At 35.1% G+C, this 27,264-nt stretch overlaps 1 protein-coding gene across 1 annotated transcript in view; it reads left to right on the top strand.

Moving 5' to 3' along the window:
- Window positions 1-27,264, top strand: part of LOC150109417 (solute carrier family 7 member 14) — a 97,247-nt gene that overhangs the window by 54,909 nt on the left and 15,074 nt on the right. Inside the window, exons 6-7 of the mRNA XM_090402343.1 lie at window positions 1,470-1,666; window positions 19,280-19,404. Coding sequence (XP_090258469.1) covers window positions 1,470-1,666; window positions 19,280-19,404 — 322 coding nt within the window. The remainder of the gene's footprint in view (window positions 1-1,469; window positions 1,667-19,279; window positions 19,405-27,264) is intronic.

The raw sequence follows: 27,264 nt of genomic DNA, 5'->3' as shown, positions 1-27,264 counted from the left end.
AGAAGAAAAAAAAGAACTATCTGCGTATATACAATTCAGATGTGTCCCTGTTCCATATCACATTCGTAGTCACTTTCATTTGGAATTCAGATTTGCAGCTTTGCACAATGACAAAAGATAAGAGGATAGTTTATGTAGAAATAATCAGCTGTCGGATGTGAAACGGGAAGGAATTACATAACATGTATGCTTTTGACACTTCCAGTTACAGATGAGATCTGAAACAGAAAAACACACACACACACACACACACACACACACACACACACACACACACACACACACACACACACACACACACACACACACACACACACACACACACACACACACGGAATGCCGTAACTTTCGGCTAGAAAATATATACGTACATAAAAAATCCTTAAAAAAAAAAACAGATTATGGACTTTAATTCCAAAAGGATGAGCCTTTGAACACCATATGCTTTCTTCAGATATGACCATGCAGGATGTTTTTTTCCCTTTTTTTTTTCCGCAGCCTTCTCTCACATTCACATGCAAAAGCATTATTTGTTTAAGGGGTTTCATTATGTCAGTTCAGTTGCGAGAACTGATCATGAGATATGAAAAATTCACATGATGTTATATCTTCCAGCCATTCATATGACTAATTATAACATTTTTGCAAGCAACTCCGAATTCTATTCCGTTGCCATAGTTCTATGAGTTTCGCTAGTAACTTTCAGAATATTCAAAGTGCCTACAGGAGATTTGAGACATTAGAAATCTCGTCAGCAAAAAAAAAAAAATTCTAGTGTGTAATATTCCCATCTCGAATAAACCGATAACAAAAATTAATGGAAGAGCAGCCATTGTTTGGATATTTCCACATCAGTGTTCTTACAAAAAAAAAAGAAAAAAAAGTTTTAGGTGAATCTAACACGATAACTATTATAAGGTAAACAACAGAACAATTATAATGTCAAAAGAGTTATGGGGAAGGTCACCCAAGAAATACTTGTGTAACCTTTTCTTATATATATAAACAGCTTAATTATTTTTTATTCTTATTTTAAGAAGCATTTTAATTATTCCAAAAATTCAACCAATATTTAAAATTTTGATTTTTCATCCATTCCACAATAAATTTTATCGATTGCCTAACTGTCGTTGGGTGAGTGAACAGTCTCCATTTTCCAGTCAACAGGCTATGAATATGGATAATACTGTGGTATGATTTTTTTACATATTTCAGTGGTAGATAATTTTCCTCGAAAGATAATGGGACTGTGGATTGCTTACTAGAGGAATGAAATTACTTAAAAATTTAGCATGTTTAGTCTCATACTTGGTTTTTCCGGATTATTTGATCATTAGCTTTCCACACAGTACTATGTGCGACAGGTTTACAAATCTTCTGTTGATATATTAAAATAAAGCACAAATAACATGATAGAGAATTGAATGTATCATTTGATTCGTTCCCAATCCTATTTGTATTCTCTGCAGCTCACTCTGATCATTCCATACGATCGCATCGATCCGGACTCAGCCCTAGTGGAAATGTTTGAACAACGAGGCGCTTCAAATTCCAAATTTATTGTAGCCGTTGGAGCTTTGGCAGGTCTTGTTGTAAGCATGTTTGGTTCCATGTTTCCAATGCCAAGGGTCGTTTACGCTATGGCGAAGGATGGATTAATCTTCAGGTAAGTCTGGCAAATGAAAGCTACTTTTCATTCAAGAAATGTTAACTTAGAACGTTTAACACTCATCATACCTGAACAAAATAAATATAAGAAAACCGCTCATTTGTCGAATTATATCATCAATATAATCATAACTTTGTATGCCTGGATGTCAGTGAATTTTATAACCGTCAGATCTCTAATCATTCATTTGTTCATTTTGCCATTGAAACAACAGAAATGATGCTTTTAATAGGGGAGATAATATTCACCAAGAGTTATTGGGTGAATGATTTAATGTATTCAATGTATCAGATTCTTCACAGTTTCCCATAAGCGAGGATTAATTTTTCTGTTGTTTGTGTTTCTTCGGTTTTTGGGATAAGTGATATGGAGAAGCAAAGAGTTTGAGCAAGCTTTGTTTAAATTCAATAAACCTATTTCCTAGAGTATTAATATATCACAATTAACTTTAATCAGAAAAATGTATCAGTACATTCAACGAAAGGAAGAGAAGTTCAAGTTCAGTCGACTATCAAGAGCATGGTGATTCATTGCTTTCATTTGAATTTCTTTATTGCAAGCCAAACTCAACCAACTTAGATCTTTAGATGCTTAAGAGAAAAGGACTAGAAAATTGGCACACATTTAACTAGCTGCTCCACCAGGACAAGCACATGCACGCAGCTCAGTTGGTATCTGAGAAGCCGTTTGGTCGGAAAAAACACAATTCAAATTCCGCTCAAATCGCAAAGAACCTTTATAAGTTTTTTTTTTCCCTTTGAAGATAACCGGTCTCATAAGGATGTCCTAAGTTTCACAGGTATTTAGAAATCCAGAAAACCGCCCAGAAGAATACGTGCAATTTACATATTTCTGCCTTCATATCCTTAGTAGATTCGGCCGTGATTGATTGCAATACGACATACTATCAGGTAGTATGTGTATTATATATGTTAATTGATGTGTCTTTTTTTTGTCGGTTTACTTTACTATTTGTGGGTTCAAAAACCCATGTTTTCGGAAGGGAAAACCCTTCGCTGGTGTGTGTGTGGGGGGGGGGAATCTCCGTATTATACTGGCTAACTCATCTTTACTTGAAAGTCCTTATAAAGGTTCCTCGTATCCAAAATGAAATTCGAACCAAGATCTTTCCAACCATAGGACATCGTCGTTAGCCACGGAGAAGGCTATGCGCTTCTAAACTGGTTTCGGTTGTTTGGTATAATTTTTTCACTCTACAGTTCCACTTTATCATACATCTTGAAATGTAGTCATCATATTTTCAACCTGTTTTAAGGGGTTCCATAAAGCACTGTTTCGCCACCAGTTTTGTCATCAAAGCACCATCCTCTTTTGCTAAATTCAGTTATTTCCAGGGGAAAAGCAAATATATTAAATAACAAGTACTTAATTATCTGGAAATCAATGAACCAATAAATGATCGTCAGTATGGATTCCGCCGTTGTACATCGACAGGATGATTATTGGTATGAGAAAGAAGTTAATATTCAGAAAACATTCTTTATTTCTTTATCAATTATTTTGCTATTTTTATTTTTAAACCCAAGTGGTTTATCTTGCTATATTAAAGACATTTTGGTCATATGTGCTACAAAGGGCTCTTAATAAATTCTAATCATACGATCTACCTTCGGTCTTTCAACAGGAGATTGAAAAAGACAATACTATTAAGCAGGACGACGGCGACCGTTTGTGCAAATATTTTCCCGCATGCGTACGTTTTCTATAAAGAGAAAAGACAAACATAAAATGTGTTTGCTATTTGGTCACATAGTCCAGACACATTAGATGCATTTTAGTGCCTTCAAATAGCCAACACCCTAAATTCCACTTCCCAATAGAAAAGGAATCTGATAACTGTCTGCGCTTCCTAGACATACTAGTCACACGCCTTCCAAATGGTTCATTATTTTTTTCTGCTTATAGAAAATTTATACATACTGGAAGATATTTGCACAATCAACATCCAGCGTATTAACATGGTATCCTAAAAACACTAATTCGCAGGACAAGAGCTATCTATTCCGATGATTACGCTCTTAACACTGAGCCCGCCTATCTTCGCCACATTTTCAGCCAATGGGCAATAATCCACAAAAAAATAGAAATAAATGCCCGCTCTAATCTCCTCCCTCGCCCAACACACTATATTAAAGCAGAATGTTATTATCCTATACCTTTAAGGCACATCTGAAAAGATATCCAGGATAGTTAATAAATATCAGCCCCTCATCACATTTAAATCACATAACAAATTGGTAACCTTAATCCGTTCACCTAGAGGTAGAAAGAGCTATTGTGAAATCAACAATAGGAAACATGGCAGAAATTGATAATATTCGACCGAAACTGTTAAAGAAGGGAGAGAACCTATTATTAGTGCACTTCACAACATTTTTAGCAGTGTAGCAAAAAAATGGTCAAAAGATTGGCATACAGTTATTATCTTATTCTCGTAAACACAACAAAGAAAACGTGCAGTAATTTTGGGACAACTAGCCTTATCAGCTATCCAAGAAAAATATTTTACACACTTACTCTCACGAACTGAGCAAAAAACAGAATCCATTTCTCAGACTTTTAGCTCTTGGATTTAGGAAGAACCGGAGTACAACAGACCATGTTATACTCCGTACGATCGAAGAAAACCAAATAGAACATAATAATAATAATGTAGAACAATTTTATATAATTTTGCTGATCTACAGAAAGCCTTTGATTCTATCTGGAATGATTCCCTCTGGAAAATTCTACTACATTATTGAAGAGATAACAAAATAAGACGATTGACTGAATCCCTGTACTCATCTCGTGAAATGATGGTTGAAATAAAGGTGAAATCTAGCACTCCCTTTCCAACGGAAAATGTGGAGTGAAATAGGAGTGCAAGTAATCACTATTTAGCTTCTTCCTCGAATATGTTGGAAACGAAGCCTAGAAAATTGTGATATATCGAAAATCTCAAAAAAAAAAAAAAAAAAAAAAACCTAAAACCATTATGATCAGAAAAGATCATAATGGTTTCAGTAGTATGGTTTCAATTTGGCATGGAAGTGAAACTTGGATCATCTTAAAAGATAAAAAGAGGCTGCTGGCATTTGAAATGAGGTGTTATAGACGTATCCTAAAAATGATATACGCTGATCGCATCACAAATTCAAAAGTAGGCCAAAGAATCAGTTCTTCGACGGTCCAAGAGATAACATCATAATAGATTCGAAGGAAACAACTCATCTCGTTTGCCAATATTAGCATATCTAATGGCCTCCTTGAATGACTTACTACAGAAACTCAAAAAAGAGGAAGATCCAGATAAACTGGATATACAATATGACCAACTGAACAGGCATTTCATTTAAAGAGCTAAAAGCTAATCGATCGAGAAATGAAAGAATTTCTGAGAACTGCTTCCTTATTATCGACTAACAACCCTATTATGGACTATGGGAAAAAGAAGAAGATCGCCCTTCGCAGTTTATAAGTGCACCTACATTAATAAAAGCTATTTTGAACCATTTAGCTTTCATTCTTGTCTGTTTTTTAACTGAAGGTTTCAAAATCAATCAGATTCCCTGATGATAAAACCAGTTCCTAGCTCATGTTTATTCTAGTTATTTAAGAAGCTTTTACTGAAATCACTTTCTACTATTCATATGTTATTCATAAGAAACACTCAACTTCAACCAACGCTCAATCAACCTCAACCTGGAGGGGAAGGGTGAGGTGCTTCATGTCCCCCCCGTCAGGCTTGTGAAATGATGTCTATAACAATAAAAACAACTGGTATAGCTTAGGATCATAAGAATAGGTAACTTCTCAGCCAACAGCTGACCAATATCGCTGCACATATAAAATTTACAGATGCATATACAATACTGTATATCAAAAATAGCAATCATATTCTACACCATCTGTTCACGATACTTCTAAAATGCATCATCATATTTTCAATGATAAACTGCGGACTTTCTGAATATAGGTATCTGATTATTACATCTATATTACCATCAGAACATTATATCAGTTGCTCATATGTTCTCATCAACTTCATGATAATACTATATATTATCATGAAGTTGATATACTACCAGATTCGGAAATTCATATGCAATATGAATCGTTCTCTCAATGAATTTAAACAATCATAAAATAAAAGAATTTTAATATTGACCAAATTTATCTGTTGGATCAAAACATAAGGATCAAAAAACATATTCAAGATATTACATATTCTCTTTATAAGAATCAAAGAATCTATCTTCACTATATATTTCACCGAAGCAATTCGGTGAAGTATAGTTTACTTATTAGCTACAATAATGTATCATGCACAGGGTATATTAAGTTTAATAATCCATTCAGTTTTTCAATCAAAATGATGAGGTGTATTTTCAGCGTAAAAAGCAATATACAGGGGAACACGGACAATCACACAAAGTGTTGCAATCCAAAACGAGTCACCACTCGGCTCGCATATTACTTGAACGATAACCAATAATGCACTTTCCGTTTTATGCCGCGCAATACATAATACGAACATAATGCGAAAGTATGATCATTTTATACAAACATTTCTCCTTCCACGAGCAAAGACCTCAAAGCACTTGTTACTTTCGAGCCAAGGGAATACCATCCTTATATTTGCTGTCCCTGTTAGACAGCAGTCTAGGCTTGTTATTGAGAATATACGAAGATGCTCACAATAACAAAGCATCGCGTAGAGTAAAGCTCTAAGTCAGTACGATTACTTACAGATATTGAGACATCTTTATCGGTGCCATCGACAAAGATGTCATCTCTCACTTGACGTAGTACTCCAGTATGGCTCTGCCTAGAGTTCAATGGAAGAAAACGAAGTGCTTCGGGTACGCTGCAACTTCTCGCTTCGTCCAGGGAATCAGAGATATTTGACTGTTACACACTGTCAGGCGTGTTATCTGTTTCATGAAATCATTCGTTGATCGGTCTTTCAATTTCTGTGGCTTGAGTATACAAGTGAACTAAGAATATGTATCCGAGGTTTTATCAGCTTCTGCTTCAAATCAGAAGACTGATTTCATAAGCAGGGAGATCTTTATTCGTTTCTCCTACATCTTTTTGCTTCAAACACATCTTTTCACAAAATGTTAACCGTTCTCTAAATTATGAAGGATACAATGCTTACCCGTTACAGTATATATGAGCCAAAATATCATTCTAGGAATGTCGTAAAATAAGCACAGGAGGTATATGCTATAAGTTAGTACTATAGCAAAATCAGAGGGACCACAGGAATAATTTGTCATACTGGGCATTTTATACAGTGAATATCATTTAGAACAGCTTTGTGCCTTAGATATTTCGATGTTTGTGTTTGTTTGTACATTCTCAATTCCAGACAGAAATGGGATACAGTCGGCGGTTCTGCATGAGGCTGACTGTTGTTCCAAGAAATAGTCTTCAGGAAACTTCATTCCTATCATCGAGTTTGTCACAGCAGTATCGTAAGTGGAAACATTCTCCTTTATATTGCTAATTCTAATAACCTATCTTGAGACTGAACCATTTTTAAAATTCCTCAAGTTTTATCACTGCTTTGGCATCATACTGACATTTTAAAGAAAATCTCAACAGTATATTTTTAGTACACTGGTTTGCTCTGAGATTGCGGCAGTTATCTGACGTTCTCTCCTCCCCAGATGCAATTAAAACCACTGATAGTCTTTTGCCAGCTATTTGTGAATGACTAAGAGTGGAGATTAGCGGCTCATCTTCAAAACACTTAGAGCTAAATAGTCTCGTTTAATCCCTTGCGGGAATAAAAAAAAAGGCGCTAGCAGATTTTTTGTAGGAATATTCTTGAAAACCTTTCCACCGATCCACTAAGATCTTTAAACGAAAATCACTTATAAACATTCTTTGCATCCAGATCTTTACAGCAAAAGAACACAATTCGCGCCTTTTTTTTTTTCTTTTGCAATTGCACTATCAAGACCCTTCACTGAATTCATCACACTTTCAGGCAACAGGCGTTCTTATATTGGAATCTTCTTCTTCTTCCTTTTGTTCTGATTTGAGCCTTCGAAGGAAATTAAAATTCTCAGATTGATACCAGAATAAAATATTCGTAATCTTTCTTTCTTTTTTCTTTTTAACTTAAAACAACCTGACATCAAGAATACGGTTAGTTTGTGGTATATTTCATTTGAAGTTTCCCGGTTCAAACTATGATCCTGTTGTATGGGTTTCATAATAATGCACAATAACTAGAGTGGCGGACTGATTTGCAAATTAAATGACAGCATCGGAGAAAATGAATGCTTGACACAAATAACTTAGTGATAAAGATGAGCTTTGTAAAGTAAAAAAAAGTACTTATCTTCGTCGAGTGAGAAGTATTCTTCTATAGCCATTCTCTATTCACTGCTGGACGAAGGCCTCTCTCAAAGTCCTCCATTCAATCCAATCGTGAGCCTTTTTATGTCACTGGGTTCCTGCCATATCTTGAAGCTCATCCTTCTACTGTTTCTTTAGTATTCCTGTAGCTCTTTTTCTATCTCTTAGATACCATTCAGAGATCAATTTTGTCCATTTTTGAGTGTGATTTCTTGCAATATGACTTGCCTATTGCCATTGAGATCTTTTAATGGCTGATATAATGTCTCTCACTCTAGTTTGAGCTCGGACCCATGTATTGCGCTTTCTGTCTAAAATGACAACACCAAGTAATGATCTTTTCATTTTATTTTTTGGATAATTTCCAACTTGTTGGTCAATTTTTGTACAAGTCCACGTTTCACTCTATGAAACGTGGACTTTATGAAACTCTATGAAAAGCTGTATACTGGAAGTATACAGCTGTCAAATATTTTTTTTTTAAGGCAGATTGGGATATTTCAGTTGAGTGCTTCAGAGTGTTTTTCAAACACTGTCCAAACAGGTTTACGTAGTAAACCTGGTTGGACATACTGTGATCGTTTGACCTGGGTAAACATAGGTTAGTATATCAATTTCCTGGTGTTCAATTTGTACTGGCTTTTTTGGTTGGGTATTTATTATACATTATTTTTGTTTTTTACTTTGTTTATAAACCCCCTCTCCAAAAAGAAACCGAACTTTTCGAAAAAGAAGAAACTAGTGAAGCAACCTGTTTTATCTTTTTGTTGTCGAAAAGATAAAGCAGGTTGCGCCACTAGTTTCTTCTTTGTCGAAAAGTGTCAACTGTTAATGATATTTGCTTCATTAGTCGAGTTATAGTGCCAAGAGTGACAGTGTGTTTTGACGAACGGTCAGTCGTCACAATATTCATGCCATACGCGACGAATTCTCGCTATCAATCGCTTCAAACCTTCGACATAAAACTCACCATTGGCCGTTTGGCCAGGCCATACAAATACTTTGTGGATAATGCTCTTGGAATCGTAGAAACAAATCAGCATCGTCTTTACTTTTGACTTCTCCAAGCGACTTGTTTTCGGGTGCCCCTCTTCTGGTCCTCTCCACTCAGCACTCTGGCGCTTTGTTTCGGGCTCATATTCAAAACACCACGTTTCGTCACCAACAACGATCGTTTCAAGGAAGTTTGAGTAGTTACGAGCTGTTTTAATGAGGTCCTTGCAGTGTCCAATTCGATACATTTTTTGATCGTCGGTCAACTTGTGGGGAACAAATCGCGAACTCAATTTACGAACGCCCAAACTCTCGGTCAAAATGTTGTGCACAGTTGATTTTCGAATCCCCAATTCATATTCAATCAATCTCACGGACGATTTCGGGTTTTCTTCGATGAAATCACGCACTTTTTGGGTGTTAACTTCGCTCAGTCCAGTTTTTGGACAACCCGGCTTTTTGTCGCCCTCAAGCGTCTCACAACCACTTTGAAATCGCTTAAACCACTCGTAAACTTGAGTTCGGGATAAGCATTCACCACCGTATGCTTTTTGAAGAATTTGATGCGTTTCGGTAAAACTTTTACCAAGTTTAACACAAAAGTTAATCGCAGCTCTCTGTTTGAAACTCATTTTCCGACAGTTCGTCCAAACACACTGTCACTCTTGGAACTATAACACGGCTTCAAATGAAACAAATGTCATAAACAGTTGACACAACACTTTTTTCTATTTTCGAAAAGTCCGGTTTCGTTTTGGACAGAGGGTGTATTTAATCCTCTCTTATTACTTCATGTTTTCAATACATTGACCATTTATTGAAGTTCTGCATAGTTTCCTAAAAGAACAATGTCATCCGAAAGTCGTAGGTGATTTATCTCTTTCCCATTTACCATAAATCCTTTATTTTTCTAATACACGTTTTTAAAAATTTCTTCTAGGTATGCTGTAAATAATTTAGGTGAATTGCATCTCCCTGTCTAACTCCCCCCTTCTTTTTAGGAACTTTCATATTTGATCCTGATTTGATAGATATAGTTGAATTTTATTTATATGACGAAGAATATAAATATATATATACAGGGTGTCCCAAAATTCACGCAAGATTTAAATTTAGCGCCATTTGTGCGGTAAAGTGTTGCCAACGAGAAAAAAAGACAGCGTGACAGCTGACAGTTCAGGGTTATTAAAAATGGAGCGCTACACGAAAGAACAACGCATTTTCATTGTTGAGCAATATTTTAAAAATAATGAAGGTTTGGCAGCTACAGTTCGCAATTTTCGTACAAAATATGGTCGGAATAGTAATTTAACTTCATCAACTGTGAAAAGATTAATTAAAAAATTCAAGGAAACTGGATCAATTAGTGATCTTATACACTCTGGCCGTCCTACAACAAGTCGTTCAACAGAAAACATCGAAGCGGTTCGTAAGAGTGTTGCTGAGAGTCCAGGAACATCAATTCGGTACCGTGGTCTTGAATTGGGCATTTCGAGAAGCTCTCTACAGCGTATTCTCACAAAAGATTTGCATCTTTATGCTTACAAAGTTCAATTGACTCAAGAACTGAAGCCTACTGACCACACACAGCGAAGAGAGTTCGTTGAATGGATTATGGAACAACAACAAGTGGATGCTTATTTTTCGAACAAAATCATCTTTAGAGATGAGGCTCATTTTCATCTTGATGGCTTCGTTAATCGACAAAATTGTCGCATTTGGGGTTCAGAAAATCCACGAGTGATTGTTGAGAAACAAATGCATCCACAATGTGTCACTGTTTGGTGCGGATTTTGGGCTGGAGGCATCATCGGTCCATTCTTCTTCGAAAATGCGGCTGGTAAGGTAATAACAGTTAATGGTGCTCGCTATCGCGACATGATAATCCAGATTTTTGTGCCTAAATTGCAAGATATGGATGTGGACGATATGTGGTTTCAACAAGACGGTGCCATATGCCATACAGCCCGAGAAACAATTCAATTACTGCATGAGTCATTTCCTGGTCGTGTAATTTCCCGTTTTGGTGATCAGAATTGTCCGCCCAGATTATGTGACTTAATGCCGTTGGACTTTTTTCTTTGGGATTTTTTTAAAATCTAAGGTTTATGCCAACAAGCCCACGACCACCCACGCCTTGAAGGAGGAAGTTGAGCGCTGTATCAACGAAATTCAGCCACATTTATGCAAAACGGTCATGGAAAATTTCGACAAAAGAGTGCGTATGTGCCAGCAAAGCTGTGGAGGCCATTTACCCGATATGCTATTCCATGCATAACCCTATACTGTATACTTTATATACTTTATGAATCAATAAGAAATTACAATTTTTAATTAAAAATCTGTGTTTTCTATCAAAATTACTTCTTGCGTGAATTTTGGGACACCCTGTATATATATATATATTTTTTTTTTTTTGAATTCGTTAATTTTAGGGCTTCTAAAATAGCTAACGTTGAGATTAAACTAAATACCTTTTCAAACTCAATAAATGCCAGACCTAAGGAAGTGTTTTTGGTATTCGTCTTCTTTCAATGATTTGTCTTATTGAATAAAAATAATCAATAGTGTTATAAGTGTTTTCTGAATTCTTTCTGCCTGTTCTGGAAGTTGACAAAAATCTCGTCTGTTGCTAATAACATTTGCACAGTTCGTATATTGTTGAAAGGAGGCTGACAGAGCAGATTTTTAATGCCGCCTGTCTCCGTTTATAAAAATTATAATAAGGACAGTCAGAGCTGGCGCTAGGGTCTTTGACGCCCGCATGCAATTTCTATCTAAGAGCCTCTGTAACGATCCGGGAGTGTGTGGTTCTTTTACGATAATAAAAATTTTAATTATTTGAAATTTCTTAAATAAATTTTGACAGAACAACCACACGTTGGTTCGTTAAATGTAACGAACCGGGAGTGTTGACAAGGCAGGATAATCGTTAAAAACCTTCAAAAATATTCAAAAAATTCTCAAAAGTTAAAGCAAATTTTGATAAAGCCACTTCACTTTAATCGTTGAATATAATGATACAGGGATTATAGCCTTCTCACCGACCCGAATCGCTAACAAAATTAAAATGAATTTTAATTAAAGTTAAAATTTATTTGAACTAAAGTTTAAAAAATTCTTGCAATTCCACTTATAAAATAATTTTTATGGAATTATCTTTTAGAAAAATAAAAGAAACTGAAGATAGATGAGAAAATAAGAAAAGAATTCAGAAATAATTAGAACATTTAATATAAGTATTCAAAATATGACGTTTACAGAATAACAGAAAATAAATTAAATTACATAAATATACTTGAATTTTTTTTTATTAAAATTTTAAGGTTTTTGATTTCGTATTCACAAAATTAGAAATAATGGTCTTAACGTCTAATTCCACACATATATCCTTTTCAATACCTATTAACGCCAAACTAACAAGCCTTTTTTGTGACATACTTGTTCTTAAGTAGGTTTTAATCAATTTCAACTTGGAAAAGGAACGTTCACCGCTCGCTACACTAACAGTTAAGGTTAATAGTATTCTAAAAGCAATGGAAAAGTTAGGGAAAGATAAATTATTGAACACAATAAAATTAAGAATATCGAAAGGGCTTTTGAATATTTAAATTATCCTTCCGAAAAATATCCCTGAAAGCACATAACTCGTCATATAGTTCTATTGCATTTACGTTTTTATTGTCGCAGTCCTTCAAGAGAATTTCTAAATCGTCACAAATTTTTCGTAAATCTTCATTATTAATTTGTAGTAATCTATACAAGAAATTGAAATTATCATAATATGTTTTTAGTTGTTCAAAACGTTCTATTAACGAACACATTGCAACGTCTAGAAGTGTATAAAACACATTCACTCTAAATTTATCTTCTGGCGATTGTGGCGTTTCATCATGATGCTCGTAGTCAAATTGTCGTGTCTTCTTTCGTCGTCGAACTTACATACCAGTTTTAAATTCTTGTTCTCCATCCACCTCTTCACTCAGTTATTTTGCCGTTTTTAGAACTTCTTTAAAATTTGTATCTGATCGATACTCTTGTAAGAATATTTTTAAGGTTTCGATAGATTCTAAAGCAAGTGTAATGTTCATATTTTTGTCTTGAAGCATTTTACTCACAGGGTTTATTCTGTTAAGTAAATCATACCAAGTTATAAGAGAGCAAATAAATTTGTAGTCCTTTATGCACATAATGTTTGTGCTTCATGCTGTTTCTTTATTAAAATTTTCATTATTTAAAATTTCAAAAAGTGCATCATAAATTTCTCCTAACTGATATCGCAGAGGGCGGATTGCATTAATTTTACTTTCCCATCGCGTTTCTGATGGCTGTTTCAATGTTAATTTTTTTTACGAACTTTAATAGGATTGCCCAACGTTTGTAAGAGAATGAAAACAATTGTATATTTCTTGAATAATTGCAAAGAAACTAATTGTATCTGCTTTCACTTTGGCTGCATCGTTAATGATTAAATTTAGAGTATGAGCAGCACATGGCTCGTAAAAAGCTAGAGGATTTTTGTTCAAAAGCAAATTTTGGAGCCCATATTTGCCCTATTGTCATACCCTTGACCTCGCATGTCTTCAATGGGAATGTTCCATTTTTCCAGTTGTTCCATTATTGTTGCACATAAACCACGTCCTGTGGAATCTGATATATCTGCAAAACCTAAAACGTTTCCCTGATCTTGACAATTCCATTGTCACAGGAAACAAAGCGAATAATAATGGTCATTTGTTCTGTTTTACTTGCATCAGGTGTGCAGTCTAAAATTATGGAATAATATTTAGATTTTAGAATTGATAATAAAATTGTATCCCTGATTGCGTTACTTAAAGTTTCCAATATTTCATTTTGACTGTCTTTACTCAAATAGTGTACTCTATTGTTTCGTTGTAGGGCCCTTTCAACATGATTTTCCATAACGGGATCAAACTTCCCAAACAGTTCGACTAATTTTAAAAAATTGCCGTTATTTCTTTCATATAATTTATCAGATGATCCGCGAAAAGCTAAATTTCGGCTACCAAGGAATTTTATAATTTCAATCAAGCGTTCTAAAACACTCGTCCAAGGTTTCTTTTCCATTTCATACATGCTTTGAGTCTGGAAATATAGTAGCTTTGTTTTTTTAAATTTTTATCAAGTTCCTTCTATTTTAAGAAATTTTTCATGTGAGTTAAACTAGTCTCATGTCTATGTAAAGTTGTACTTACATTTCTCCAATCGTTATAACCTTCTACAAGACTCAGTGGGTGATTCAGTTGATTCAGTAGGTGCGACAAGTTTGCAACAAAAGCAAAAAACAGAATTTAAAGTTTCGGAATAAATGAGCCATGCTCTTGGCACGAGCTCCCGTTTTCCATTTTTCTATTATAATACGTGTCGCCAAATTTACGACCATATGTATCTCTGGGATATAATATATTTTTATTTTGAACAGGCCCCATTACAATTAAAACACCTCGTAATTTTTCATCAATATTTCCCCGTTCACCTGGATCTTCTAAATTCACAGAGACTAACAATGTGTTAGTTTCGTGGTCAACTACCACTAAATCTTGTTGTAGTTGACTAAATCCTAACTATTTTTCACTTAGATCATGTTCAATTATCTTGTTCAATAGTTGCAATGGTACCTTCATGCAAACTGGATGATGTGCACGGTTCTTCAACTCTGATTTCTGATGTATCGAGTTGGTTACAATCTGCATCAGAATATTTTAATAGTTTAACAAATTTATTAAGAGCCCCAATTTGTTTCTTAATATCTGCTTCTTTCGCAGCATGATTTTGTGCACCGGATAACTTTTTATTTAAATTTTTGATTCCATTTCTATTTTATACCCACAAGAAATTATTATACAACACGACACAAAGGCCAAATAATAGTCCGCACTGCGCTACTGTCAGTAGCCTACTGAGATGCGTACCATATGACTGGTTAACTAGCAACAAATGTTTTGTACGAAAATTCGTTTCTGCGCATGAAAACTGTTCAAAACTGCTTTCACCGTTTCACTTTAGATAGACTGCAGTAGACACAACATTCTGCAGGCAAGCATTTAGCCTGCTCTAGCTGCAAAATTGTAAACAGCCGGCTGATCAAAGAGGCGGCAATATACTTTTTTTTTTAATTTTTATTCGGTGTATCCGGCCTTATTTTAATATGGATCATTCTAAGACTTTTTTGTTTTTATGATAAAAATTTTGTTTCTTAAAAATTAACTTATGAACCGTTCCCTGGCGGCAGTGCCCCCATCGTAGCGGCTCCCGCATGCATCACATGCTCGCTTCCGCCGGCCCTTAGGACAGTGTTATTCTAACTCTTGGTATTCTCTTGTGTCTCGGCAGAATGTATAAATTTTACTTAGAACAGCCATGGCTAGTTCGCCACCTGCTTCCAAAACTTCTATCAGTATCTCTTCTTCATCTGGTGCTTTTTCACTATTCATAATTCCCATTCCATGCTGCACTTCTTTTAAACATCAGGGGGTAATAAGTAATAACAATATGTTAATAAAGAGGAGTAAAATTATTCTACGTCCCGGTTACATAAAAATTCATCGAAAGACAGTTTACCGAATGGCAACTGATCGAACAATTCATCGAAAAAGCATTTCGTCAAATGAACAAATAATCGAACGTTCATCGCATGACAATTCGTTGCAAATGCAATTGATTGAAAAAATAATTCACCGACAATTTTTTTATGCATTGTTTCATAATTCATCGAAAGATTAATTTTCTTGAAAACTATTGTTTTAAAGAATACGATACGAATATCTAACTTAACCCAAGATGTATACAACGTATGAAGATGGTCACTGAAACATAATTATTTTGTTGAGTTTTACAGCATTATTCTGTAAGCGTACCGGCTACTTTAGTGATTTATTTCAAAGCAAAAAGTTCATTCTACCTAATTTTTTCACAACTACAATGAAATCAAAACTGACAAATTTTAATATAGATCTTAACTATAAAATTTCATTAAATTTCATCCAGCTAGAGCGGAATTATTAATATCATTTCGAAACTTCTTTACCAAAATTTCCAATAAAAGTGATCCTGTTGGAACTAAAACTGAACCACACAGACTTCTTGTGCGATTTACAAATTCCCTCGTTTGCGCATATTCCACTAAGTCAGAGTTATTGCAATATTAAATGTCGACATGTTGTCCCTTTGTAGCACCGATTATAGTTGAACTGAAAAATGGAACGATGCGACAATTTTTTTTGTCAAAACCAAATCTGAGTAAAATTCATCCCATATAACTGGTGTGTGTGTGTGTGTGTGTGTGTGTGTGTGTGTGTGTGTGTGTGTGTGTGTGTGTGTGTGTGTGTGTGTGTGTGTGTGTGTGTGTGTGTGTGTGTGTCGTCATACTAATAATACTACTAATAATAATGGAGCCGCTGTAGTTCAGTCGGTATAAATGAAGCTCTTTAGTTAGAATGACCCGAGTTCGAATCACGTGCATGACGCGAAGAATTTTCATCAATCCTCTTCAACTGAAGGTGAGTTATTCCGGTCTCATATGGCAGGGTTTTACTCCCCGAAACTAGGGCGTTTTATCCTGAAAACCGGTCCCCATTAACACACATATCTGTCTACGGATATAAAACACTTACCGAATAAAGAAGATGTGAAACCATCTTGTTCTCTTTTCCAAATTCTATAAAATACACGAAACGCATATACTGACTGAAAGGAATATCCCCCCCCCCAAAAAAAAATGGTACACACGTCTACATAATATATATATATATATATATATATATAAAGGGAATATTGTGCTAAGCTTCAATTACATCATAAGTAATTCATTAGAAACTTCAGTTCTTTTTTGATAAATACACTTCACTTCACGTCTTATAGTTCATTTTTAGATGAACTGTTCGTTCGATGATTTGTAGTTTCGGCGAATTGTGATTTTTTGATGAGTGGTTGGTTTTCGACCAATGGCATCTCGATTAATTGCCGTTCGATGAATTACTTTTTCGAGGAGAACTACCTTCCAATTAATTGCTTTTTCGAAGATCTGTTGTTCGATGAACTGTTTTTCGATTAATTCCCTTTTCGGAAAATTGTCGTTCGATAAACTGCCTTACGATGAATTGTTTTCGGTGAATTTTCTGGATACCCTACATCCCAATCCCTAGATATCTATATGTTCGTATGGTCTAATGAGAAGATGAGTGTGACCAACATCGACATGATAAAAGTATCAGATCAATCCTTGAGATTTTGATCTCTCAATCCGATGACATAAGAATCTATGTAAGACTTTTCTAATCATTCCAGTATTGTCACCAGTTGTAAATACCTGTAATGGTACTGGAAGCCCCATATGTTTATCAAAGAGAATTAAGAACTTTGTTCATGTGAAAAGGGCTTCAATTTTTTCGACTTTGATCGACCAGAAGAATAAGCAAAATTTCAAATCCCAGAAACAGTGTGAAATTAAGTAGTATCCCAGGACAGTGTGGAAAACTGCTGAAATTAGCAAATGAAAGTGAATTCCCAGCTAAACGATGAGGTAATGTGTTCAGGTTACATCAAAATTGCTGATCTATCCATAACATATCGACAAATACTCAAGCGTTTTATATATATATATATAATCCTAATGTTTTTTAGGATTAAATGACTGGGAAACCGAGATAAGAAGTAAAAAAAATTTTAATGGCACGACGAGTTTCGTCTTTAACAGATTTCTTCAGGTGCAAAATATAAAAGAAATAACCAACAAGAACCGTAAAGGAATTAACTCTAAACAGCACAAAAAAGTTAGGGTATATATTTCAACGTTAAGGCGTTGACATTTGTGTATTTAAAAACATTCTCTCTCTGAATTCATTGTTGGCGCATGCGTGCGCTCATAATTTCGTGTATGCCAATATTGGATAGCCGCACAATGACAGTCAGACAGGTTAACTCAGGTTGCTGTTGAGATGTATAGGATTAAGGATGATTTCTTTAGATTCTACTATCTTTCTTTCTAGTTCATTGTAACAGCAGAAAATATACCCTCTGTCCAAAAAGAAACCGAACTTTTCGAAAATAGAAGAAACTAGTGGCGCCACCTATTGTATCTTTTTGTTGTCAAAAGGGGCAACTTCATTAATGTTGTGTCAACTGTTAATGATATTTGTTTCATTAGAATTCGAGTTATAGTGCCAAGAGTGACAGTGTATTTTGACGAACGGTTAGTCATCATGATATTCATGCCATACGCGACGAATTCTCGCTATCAATCGCTTCAAAACTTCGAGATAAAACTCACCATTGACCGTTTGGCCTGGCGGAACGAATTCTTTCTGGATAATGCCCTTGGAATCATAGAAACATATCAGCATTGTCTTTACTTTTGACTTCTCCAAGCAGATTTTTTTTCGGATGCCCTCTTCCGGTGGCCTCCACTCAGCACTCTGGCGCTTTGTTTAGGGCTCGTACTCAAAATACCACGTTTCGTCACCAGTAATACTTGTAAGAGAAGGTTTGAGTCCTTATGAGAGGTTTTAATGAGGTGCTTGCAGTGTTCAATTCGATACATTTTTTAGTCGTCGGTCAACTTGTGGGGAATAAATCTCGAATTCAATTTACGAAGGCCCAAACTCTCGGTCAAAATGTTCTGCACAGCAGATTTTGGAATCCCCAATTCATCATTCAATCTCACGGACGATTTCGGGTTTTCTTTGATGAAATCACGCACTTTTTGGATGTTAACTTCGCTCAGTCCAGTTTTTGGACAACCCGGCTTTTCGTCGCCCTCAAGCGTCTCACGACCACTTTGAAATCGCTTAAACCACTCGTAAACTTCAGTACGAGTGGTTTAAGCGATATGGATACGCATTCATCACCGTATGCTTTTTGAAGCATTTGATGCGTTTCTGTAAAACTTTTACCAAGTTTAACGCAAAAGTCAATCGCAGATCTCTGTTTGAAACTCATTTTCCGACAGTTCGTCAAAACACACTGTCGCTCCTGGCACTATATCTCGGCTTCTAATGAAACAAATGTTATAAACAGTTTACAACACTAATGAAGGTGGCCGCTTTCGACAACAAAAAGATACAGCAGGTCGCGCCACTAGTTTCTTCTATTTTTGAAAAGTTCGATTTCTTTTTGGACAGAGGGTGTATTAGTAGACTTGTTCAATAGAACTGGATTCGTGTGGTTCTCTTCATTAGAATTTTCAGAAAACAACATGAGATGGTCCTTTTTTTTTTCTTTCAGAAATCTCGCTCAGGTTTGGCAAGTGACAGGAACTCCAGTGATGGCTACCTGCATACTTGGGCTGGCGACATCAGTCGTGTCTCTAATCATGAGTTTGGATGTGCTAGTGGAGATGATGTCTATTGGTGAGTATTTTTCTGTCTTTACTACAACACAGAATTAGTCGACTTGCAGACGTCGCTGAAAACTTGGGATATGGGAATAGTGGTACGGCTTAATATTCCAACAACTCTCATCTGTCTTAGCGTGAAGCTGTGTATGCAATAGAGTTTAATATGGAAGGAGAGACTTTTTTGTCATGGCAACCAATTTAAGCAAAAAAATCATGCAACTTTTAATATATATATATATATATATATATATTAATTATTATTATTATTACTACTACTACTACTTTCCTATACTAAATTTATTGTATATGTGTTTGATTCATTAACTGAGATTCACAAATTCAGTATGCATAATCTTATCACAACTTAAAGCAACAAAATCTAACCTTATCCACTTAACGACCACGTTTCCAAGTGATCGCTGCACATAGTAAATCTCATGAAAAACATTAACTAATACGTATGCGTATAAGTCGAGGGCAGCTTGCCATATTAATACAACTGTAAATGACTTTGTTCGATATGCATTTGTAAGTCGTGAAGTGTCATAATCACGCTACGTTTATGACCACAAAATAGATATTTTGTGCTATTCGCATTTTGCCTCTTAATTCAAATACACACGTAACAGTTAATTTCAATATGCTAATATTCGTTAAATTGAATCTTAATAACTGGCTTGGAAAATCTTTTTACATATTAAGGATAATTAGGTATTAAAAAATTCTCATCTCATATTCTCCATAGGTATTAGATTCAATGGCCTGTCATGGCCAAGTACAAGGCTTCATACATACCTAATTAATGCTGCGATAGACCTGTATAGGAGTATGTATGTTAACTGCGTGTATTCTATGGCCTGTATGTGTGTCTTGCAGGATGGAAAAAAAAAACTATTTTCCGGGAGGGAAGCCTTACCACCTTCACATGAGACCAGCTAACACATCGTTAAAATGTTAGAAAAAAGCTAACTCATAGTTGAAAAGACTTTATAAAAGTTCTTACTTTCCTAAACTGGATTCGGACTCGTGTCTTTTCAACCAACGGTATGGTTTGCTAAATCAGCTACGGACGCTATCATACGAAATTTGTATGGAGACCAAATATTTTAATTAAAAATATTTGATTTCAATAAAAAAAATTATTTTTGAAGAAATAAAAAATTTTAATTTTTTTATTATTAAAAATATTTCATTTCATTTTAATGTTATCAATCAATTATCTCTTGACAGTATAACGGAATTTCCTGAGTGATTCAAGAACGATTTATACATTTTGTTTAGGACTTCTGTTAAAGTCCATGTTTCTCCTCCGTATGTTAGGACAGGAAGTATGAACTGGTCGAAAGTTTTCCTTTTTTAGACTCATAGAGATGTCACTTCTGAATATGTCTCATTTTCCCATAAGCCATCGATGGATGGCTTACGGGAAAATGAGAATTATTGAATGAGAAATCATTGAATTCTTCGTTCAATCTCTTTTCTTTGGCAATCCTCAAAGGATAACAATTGGCCCAAATATACATATGAAGTAATTTGTTTTATTTCATGGTTTTCAACTTTGACAGTTCTATAGTTTATGTATTTATAATTAAATTATTTTTGTTTTATTCTGTTTATTTTTAATCCAATTACTCTGGAAGCTTCATTTAGCTGATTTAGCCTTTCTTCCAGTTCTTCAAGATTATCTGCTATTAAGACAATATCATCTGCAATTTTCATATGATGCAGCCTTTCTCCATTTATGTTTATTCTTTTTGTTTCCCAATCAAGGCTTCTAAAGACTTCCTCTAGTGCAGCTGTAAATAATTTGGGAGATATGGTGTCACCTTGCCGGGTGCATTTTTGTATTGGGAACTTTCCACTGTTTTTATATAATTTAATTACAGAAGTTGCATTATTGTAAATATGTTTTAGTGTTTCAATATATAGTTTCTCAGTTTCCTGGGTTTCAAGTGCTTTTAGTGTTGCAGATGTTTTAACTGAATCAAATGCTTTTTCTTAGTCTATATAGGCCAGACATAAGGGTTTATTGTATTCAATTGATTTTTCAATGAGCTGTCTTAATGTGTGAATATGGTCCAGTATATTGTAGTTCTTTCTAAATTCAGCTTGTTCACGGGATTGCATTCCCTCTGGTTTAGATTTTATTCTATTATTTATAATTTTTGTGAAGACTTTATATATGGTTGGGAGTAGGCTTATAGGTCTGTAGTTTTTAATTTCTTCCTTGTTGCCCTTTTTAAAAATTAATATTAGAAGTGAATTGTTCCAATGTTTTGGACTTTTTCTCTGTTTTAGACATTTATTAAAGAGTTTAGTTAGCTGTTTGATGACAGGGCTTCTTCCAGTTTTAAGAAGTCTACGATAATTCCATCTTCTCCTGGGGTCTTTCCATTCTTCATTTCCCGCAGTGCCATTTCTACTTCACCTTGTAAGATCTCAGGGTCATCGTGTTCTTCCTCACTCGAGTTATCCATAGATGATTCTTGGATGCCTCGGTCTTTGTCTTCATAGAGTTAATCTAAAGAATTCAAGAATTTTATACTTATTGCATCTCTATTTTATAAGTTCACCATTTTTTCCTCTTATATCAGCTATTTCTTTCCTTTGTTCCAACTGATACTGTTCGTCTTAGGACCTTCATATTACTATTCTTTTCTATTGTTTCTTTAATTTTCCTAGTATTATATGATCTAATTTCATGTTTCATCCTTTTACGTATAGGTTTATAAATTTCCGCATATTCTATTTTATTGGTGTCATTCAAATTTCTTTTCTTCATCAGATCTAAGGTTTCCTGTCTTAGTTTTTCCTCTTTTTTGGTGCCTTTTACACCTCCTATTTCTAGTGCACAATTCAAGATAGATTTTTTTTAAGATTTCATTAGCATCATCGATGGCAGTAGCTGTGTTTAACTTTTTTAGTTCATTTTTGAGTGATTCTCTATAACAGCTTTTATTGTGGTAGAGGTTTTGTAAATTCACTAAATTGGACTTTTTTCTTATGAGCTTATTCCGTTCCGATTTTTTGTTGATCCATACTTTTCCCCTTACTAGTCTGTGGTCGCTTCCTGTATTAAATATATTAAGCTCTTCGGTATTATTTATTATATATCTTCTGTTGGAGAGGATGAAGTTTCATAATAAAGAGGTTATTTTCTTCTGCGAATTCAATGTCTTTCTCCTCTTTCATTCCTCTGTCCAAATCCAAATTTATCGATGGAGTTCAGATGGTCATTTCTGCTTACAATCTTAGCATTAAAGTCACCCATTATAATTATGTAGAATTCTTTAGAATTATTTAATGTGGATTCTAATGTTTCATAGAAATCTTCTATCTCTTCATCTGGATGGTCCGTAGTTGGGGTGTATATTTGTATAATTTTCAGTTGGTATCTTTTATTTATGAAGAGACTTAGTTCAGCTATTCTTGATGTTAATTTATTAGCAAACAGGACATTGTCCTTGATTGTTTTATTTATTAGGAATCCTACACCACCAGTTGAGTTTCTGTCACATTCATAGCGGTAAAGTAGATGTCCATCTTTTAATCGCATGAGGGTTTCTTCTTTCCTTCTTATCTCTGAAAGGCCCACAATGTCCCATTTTATATGTTCCAATTCCTTCATCAGTTCTTCCAATCTATTATCATATTGTAAAATACATTAAACAGGCTAAGTGGAGATGGGCTGGCCATATTGCCGGATGCAGTGATGGGAGACGGACTAGAAAAACAACAGAGAGGAGACCAATGGATGGAGAAAGACAAAGAGGAAGACCGAGAAGAAGGTGGCGGGATGAACTGGCACAAATTGCAGGAGTGAGATGGATGGGAGAGGCAGAAAACCGAGTGGTCTGGAAAATCATGGGGGAGACTTTCATCCAGCAGTGAACAGAACCAAAAAGTTGAAGAAGCAGCTCATAATGGAATAAGAAAAAATGGCTGAGTAAAACTGAAGAATAAACTTCACCAGTTTTACTCAGCATGAATTTCGGTTAAACAGCGATTGCTAATCAGTTAAGTAGGTTAGCGGTTGATAATTACAATAAATAGTCAAAAACTCATATGAAGGATCTTTAAGTTTCCAAAAAAAAAAAGGAAATTTACCTCCCATTTTGTATGATCTAAATTAAACTGTGATACATTAATTATATATAAGTTGCAAATCAGCAATAAGAACGAACTTAATCATGTACAAAAAGATATTCTGTTAAATTAAATCACATAAACAACAACCAAGTGCACTTCGAAACTGTTATTTATAATCTATGAGTTTTATTTTTAAGGAAAGTTGTATTAAACCCGATATTCAAGCAGGATAATAAGCCTAGTTGTTTACTTCATGTACATGACTGAATCATCTCAAAACAAATATGTTATGTTTTTCAGAGTTTGTAACAAAATTAATTACTGTCACTAATATGATGAAAAACATCAATAAAAATACTGAAAAAATACTCAAATAGGAAAACAGAGTAAAAAAATCCTTGGCAGCAGGTCCCGTAGCATTTTTGCATACTCAAAGAAAATCATGAAAAAATGCATTCTCTTTTAATTCTATAAAGCCATTGTCAGCATTTATATCAGGAGAATTATCAAATGTCAAGACAGAGCACAACTCTTCATCATTTCTTTAGTATTGACACTTGTATGTTCTCCGAGACACTAGCAACGAACCAAAGCACTTCTTTCATGTTAATTATTTAATAAATGTCTCTACAGCCTTGCTAGCATTTACGAGATCTAGAAAACGCTTCATGAAAAGAAAGCGATACTTAGCCTGCACAGGACATAATATTCCTGGAGTTGAATAAGACATGTACACTTTGATGGTAATATAACATCTGAATTTAACTTGTACATATTTGGTCTGATGTATTACAATAAATAACTTTTATTATTAAAAGACCAGAAGATAAATGATAAAATATATATACAAAGAGCCAACAAGTTTCACTAGCCACTGTCTAGCATTTTCAAGGCTGAACTGGTGTGAAAACAAATGCATTGAGTTACATTTCAAAAAAACATACACTTTAGTAACTGTTAGGCCGTTACATTTTGTTCCTTCTGTTTGAAGGCGTGCATGTGTTCGAAAACTTCAGTCAGATACCGGTACATGACCACGTGTTTTGTAGTTGTTTGCATATTGTAATTCTGTTGAACTGAGAGAGATGATGAGATTTTTCCATATGTCTTTAAGAACAATGCCCTGGTTTCTATTTAAATTATTGCCTGTGCGTAATACCACAGCTGCTTCTTTTAAAGTTCTGTATCTGTAGTCATTCTCGATGTAAGGCATAGAACTGTTTTTCCAATCTATAACGTGATTTGATGTTGAGAAATGATGTGCTAAACCAGATGTGATGATTCTATTATGATTGACATCCCCCACATGTTCCTTCTGTCATATTTCAAAACTTCTCGAAGTCTGACCAATGTAAGAAAGGCCACACGTGCATGGAATTTCATATACTCCAGGACATTTGAAGAAAGGTACCTCATCTTTAGGTGATCCTAAGATTTGTCTGATCATGGTAGTTGGTTTAAAAACCACTCTAATGTTATGAGCTTTTAACATTCTTGCCAATTTTGTGGAAACTGAATTAATATATGGTATGACAGCTGTGGACACATATTGGGGTACTGTAACACGTTGTTGGTGGTTATCTTTAAATAGCCATTTGTTTAAAATGTTAGAAGGGTATCCATTAAGAGATAGAGCGTTAGATATTAGTGACAGTTCTCTCTGTACCTCTGTTTCTTTTGAAATCGACCTGAAGGCTCTATTACGGAGCATGTGAATGATGCTGTGTTTTTGTGATCTATGATGGTTGGACGGATGTAGTCTAGTCTGGATGTAGTGTCCTTATTCACTAATGTACCGATCGTAGAGGTAGTTACCATTCTGCAAGATCTTTTCCCTCAAGACATCACACAACTGTTTCATCATTGCCTGAATTCAAATTTCTTCAAATTCAACAACACTGTATACAAACAATTGGAAGGACTAGCCATGGGTAGCCCTCTGTCACCACCATGCGCAGACCTTTTTATGGAAAAACTTGAAAAGGATATTCTTTCCACCATTGTACCAAAACCATCAATTTGGTGGAGATATGTCCATGACGTGTTCATCATCTGGAAAGACACCATGGAAAACCTTCTCGTATTTCTGAACAAAATCAACTCACTACAAAATAAGATCAAATTCACTATGTCCTGGAGTATATGAAATTACATGCACGTGTGGCCTTTCTTACATTGGTCAGACTTCGAGAAGTTTTGAAATAAGACAGAAGGAACATGTGGGGGATGTCAATCATAATAGAATCATCACATCTGGTTTAGCACATCATTTCTCAACATCAAATCACGTTACAGATTGGAAAAACAGAATTTCATTCTCTATGCCTTACATTCATTCTCTATGCCTTACATCATTCTCTATGCCTTACATCGAGAATGACTGTAGTCATTCTCGATGTAAGGCATAGAGAATGACTACAGATACAGAACTTTAAAAGAAGCAGCTGTGGTATTACGCACAGGCAATAATTTAAATAGAAATCAGGGCATTGTTCTTAAAGACATATGGAAAAATCTCATCATCTCTCTCAGTTCAACAGAATTACAATATGCAAACAACTACAAAACACGTGGTCATGTACCGGTATCTGACTGAAGTTTTCGAACACATGCACGCCTTCAAACAGAAGGAACAAAATGTAACGGCCTAACAGTTACTAAAGTGTATGTTTTTTTGAAATGTAACTCAATGCATTTGTTTTCATGAAACTTGTTGGCTCTTTGTATATATATTTTATCATTTATCTTCTGGTCTTTTAATAATAAAAGTTATTTATTATAACATCTGAATATTTTTTCTTACACAGAAGTTCAGCTCTGGAGTGAGTTATGAACAGTTGTTCAGAATGAGATTAATTTTGAAATCTTCCGGTAGATCTACAGATATGCAATGTTCTCAGGATTAAAGCACAAAAAAATTCTCAAATCATTCTAAGTGATATTCGGGCAATTTTTATTTGCAAGGTATATTAAGGAGGAAATTTTACCGCCTTTCAAAGACATGCAGCATTTAGTTTTTCCTACAAGCAGTGGCTTACATCTGTGCCAGCCTACTGCGCGTTTGAGCACCTAGGAAAATAACACTATCCTTAAATCGTCTGAATAGGCCCTTCTTCGTCCTCTAACTGTTACTGTCTGCGCAGTGTTTATTGCCAATATAATGCAGTTTTCCTCAACTATACACACTTGCTCGGGAATGAGGATCTCGTCAGCTACACGAGTAGAAAATTACCAAATGCGTCCACATACACAGTAGCTTCACAAAGGAGCTACTGTGTATGTGGCTCCATTTTTCACTAAACTTTATGAACAGAAATTCCATGACGCTTCTTAAACCTTTCAAGCCATCCTCCACCACAGTCTCACTCATCCGACAAGTCCGCCCCAGTAACTCTGAAGTTGTCGAAACCATTCCATCATCGCTGGATCATGCTCAGTACTCTTACCATTTTTTATAGTTTTTTTCTAACATTCATTTTCTTGTTAGAATCATTGTCTGCAACGAATTTCAGTATTTTGTCATACCATTTTCTCACGCCGTGAACGGGACTTTGCTTAGAAACCCTAGCTAGCGTTAAATCTAAGAAAATAAGCTAAGAATTACTCAAAATCAAGGGATCACTACCATCTACAAACGTAAATAATTAAGCAAGCGCGCAAACCATTTGTGGTTGCCCAGTGAATGGGTGGTCGCAGTAATTTCGAGTGCTCTATCGTAATTTTGTTCGAACTGAAGGAAGTACCAATCCATCCATTGCCGAAAAATCGGTGGTGTACTTGTATA

Source organism: Typopeltis vanoorti, chromosome 2 (assembly GCF_054136105.1).
Source record: "Typopeltis vanoorti isolate ZY-2024b chromosome 2, IOZ_Tvanoo_1.0, whole genome shotgun sequence".
NCBI lineage: Eukaryota > Metazoa > Arthropoda > Arachnida > Uropygi > Thelyphonidae > Typopeltis > Typopeltis vanoorti.
Note: the sequence above shows the minus strand (reverse complement) of the source record. Positions and strands in the feature narration are given on the sequence as shown.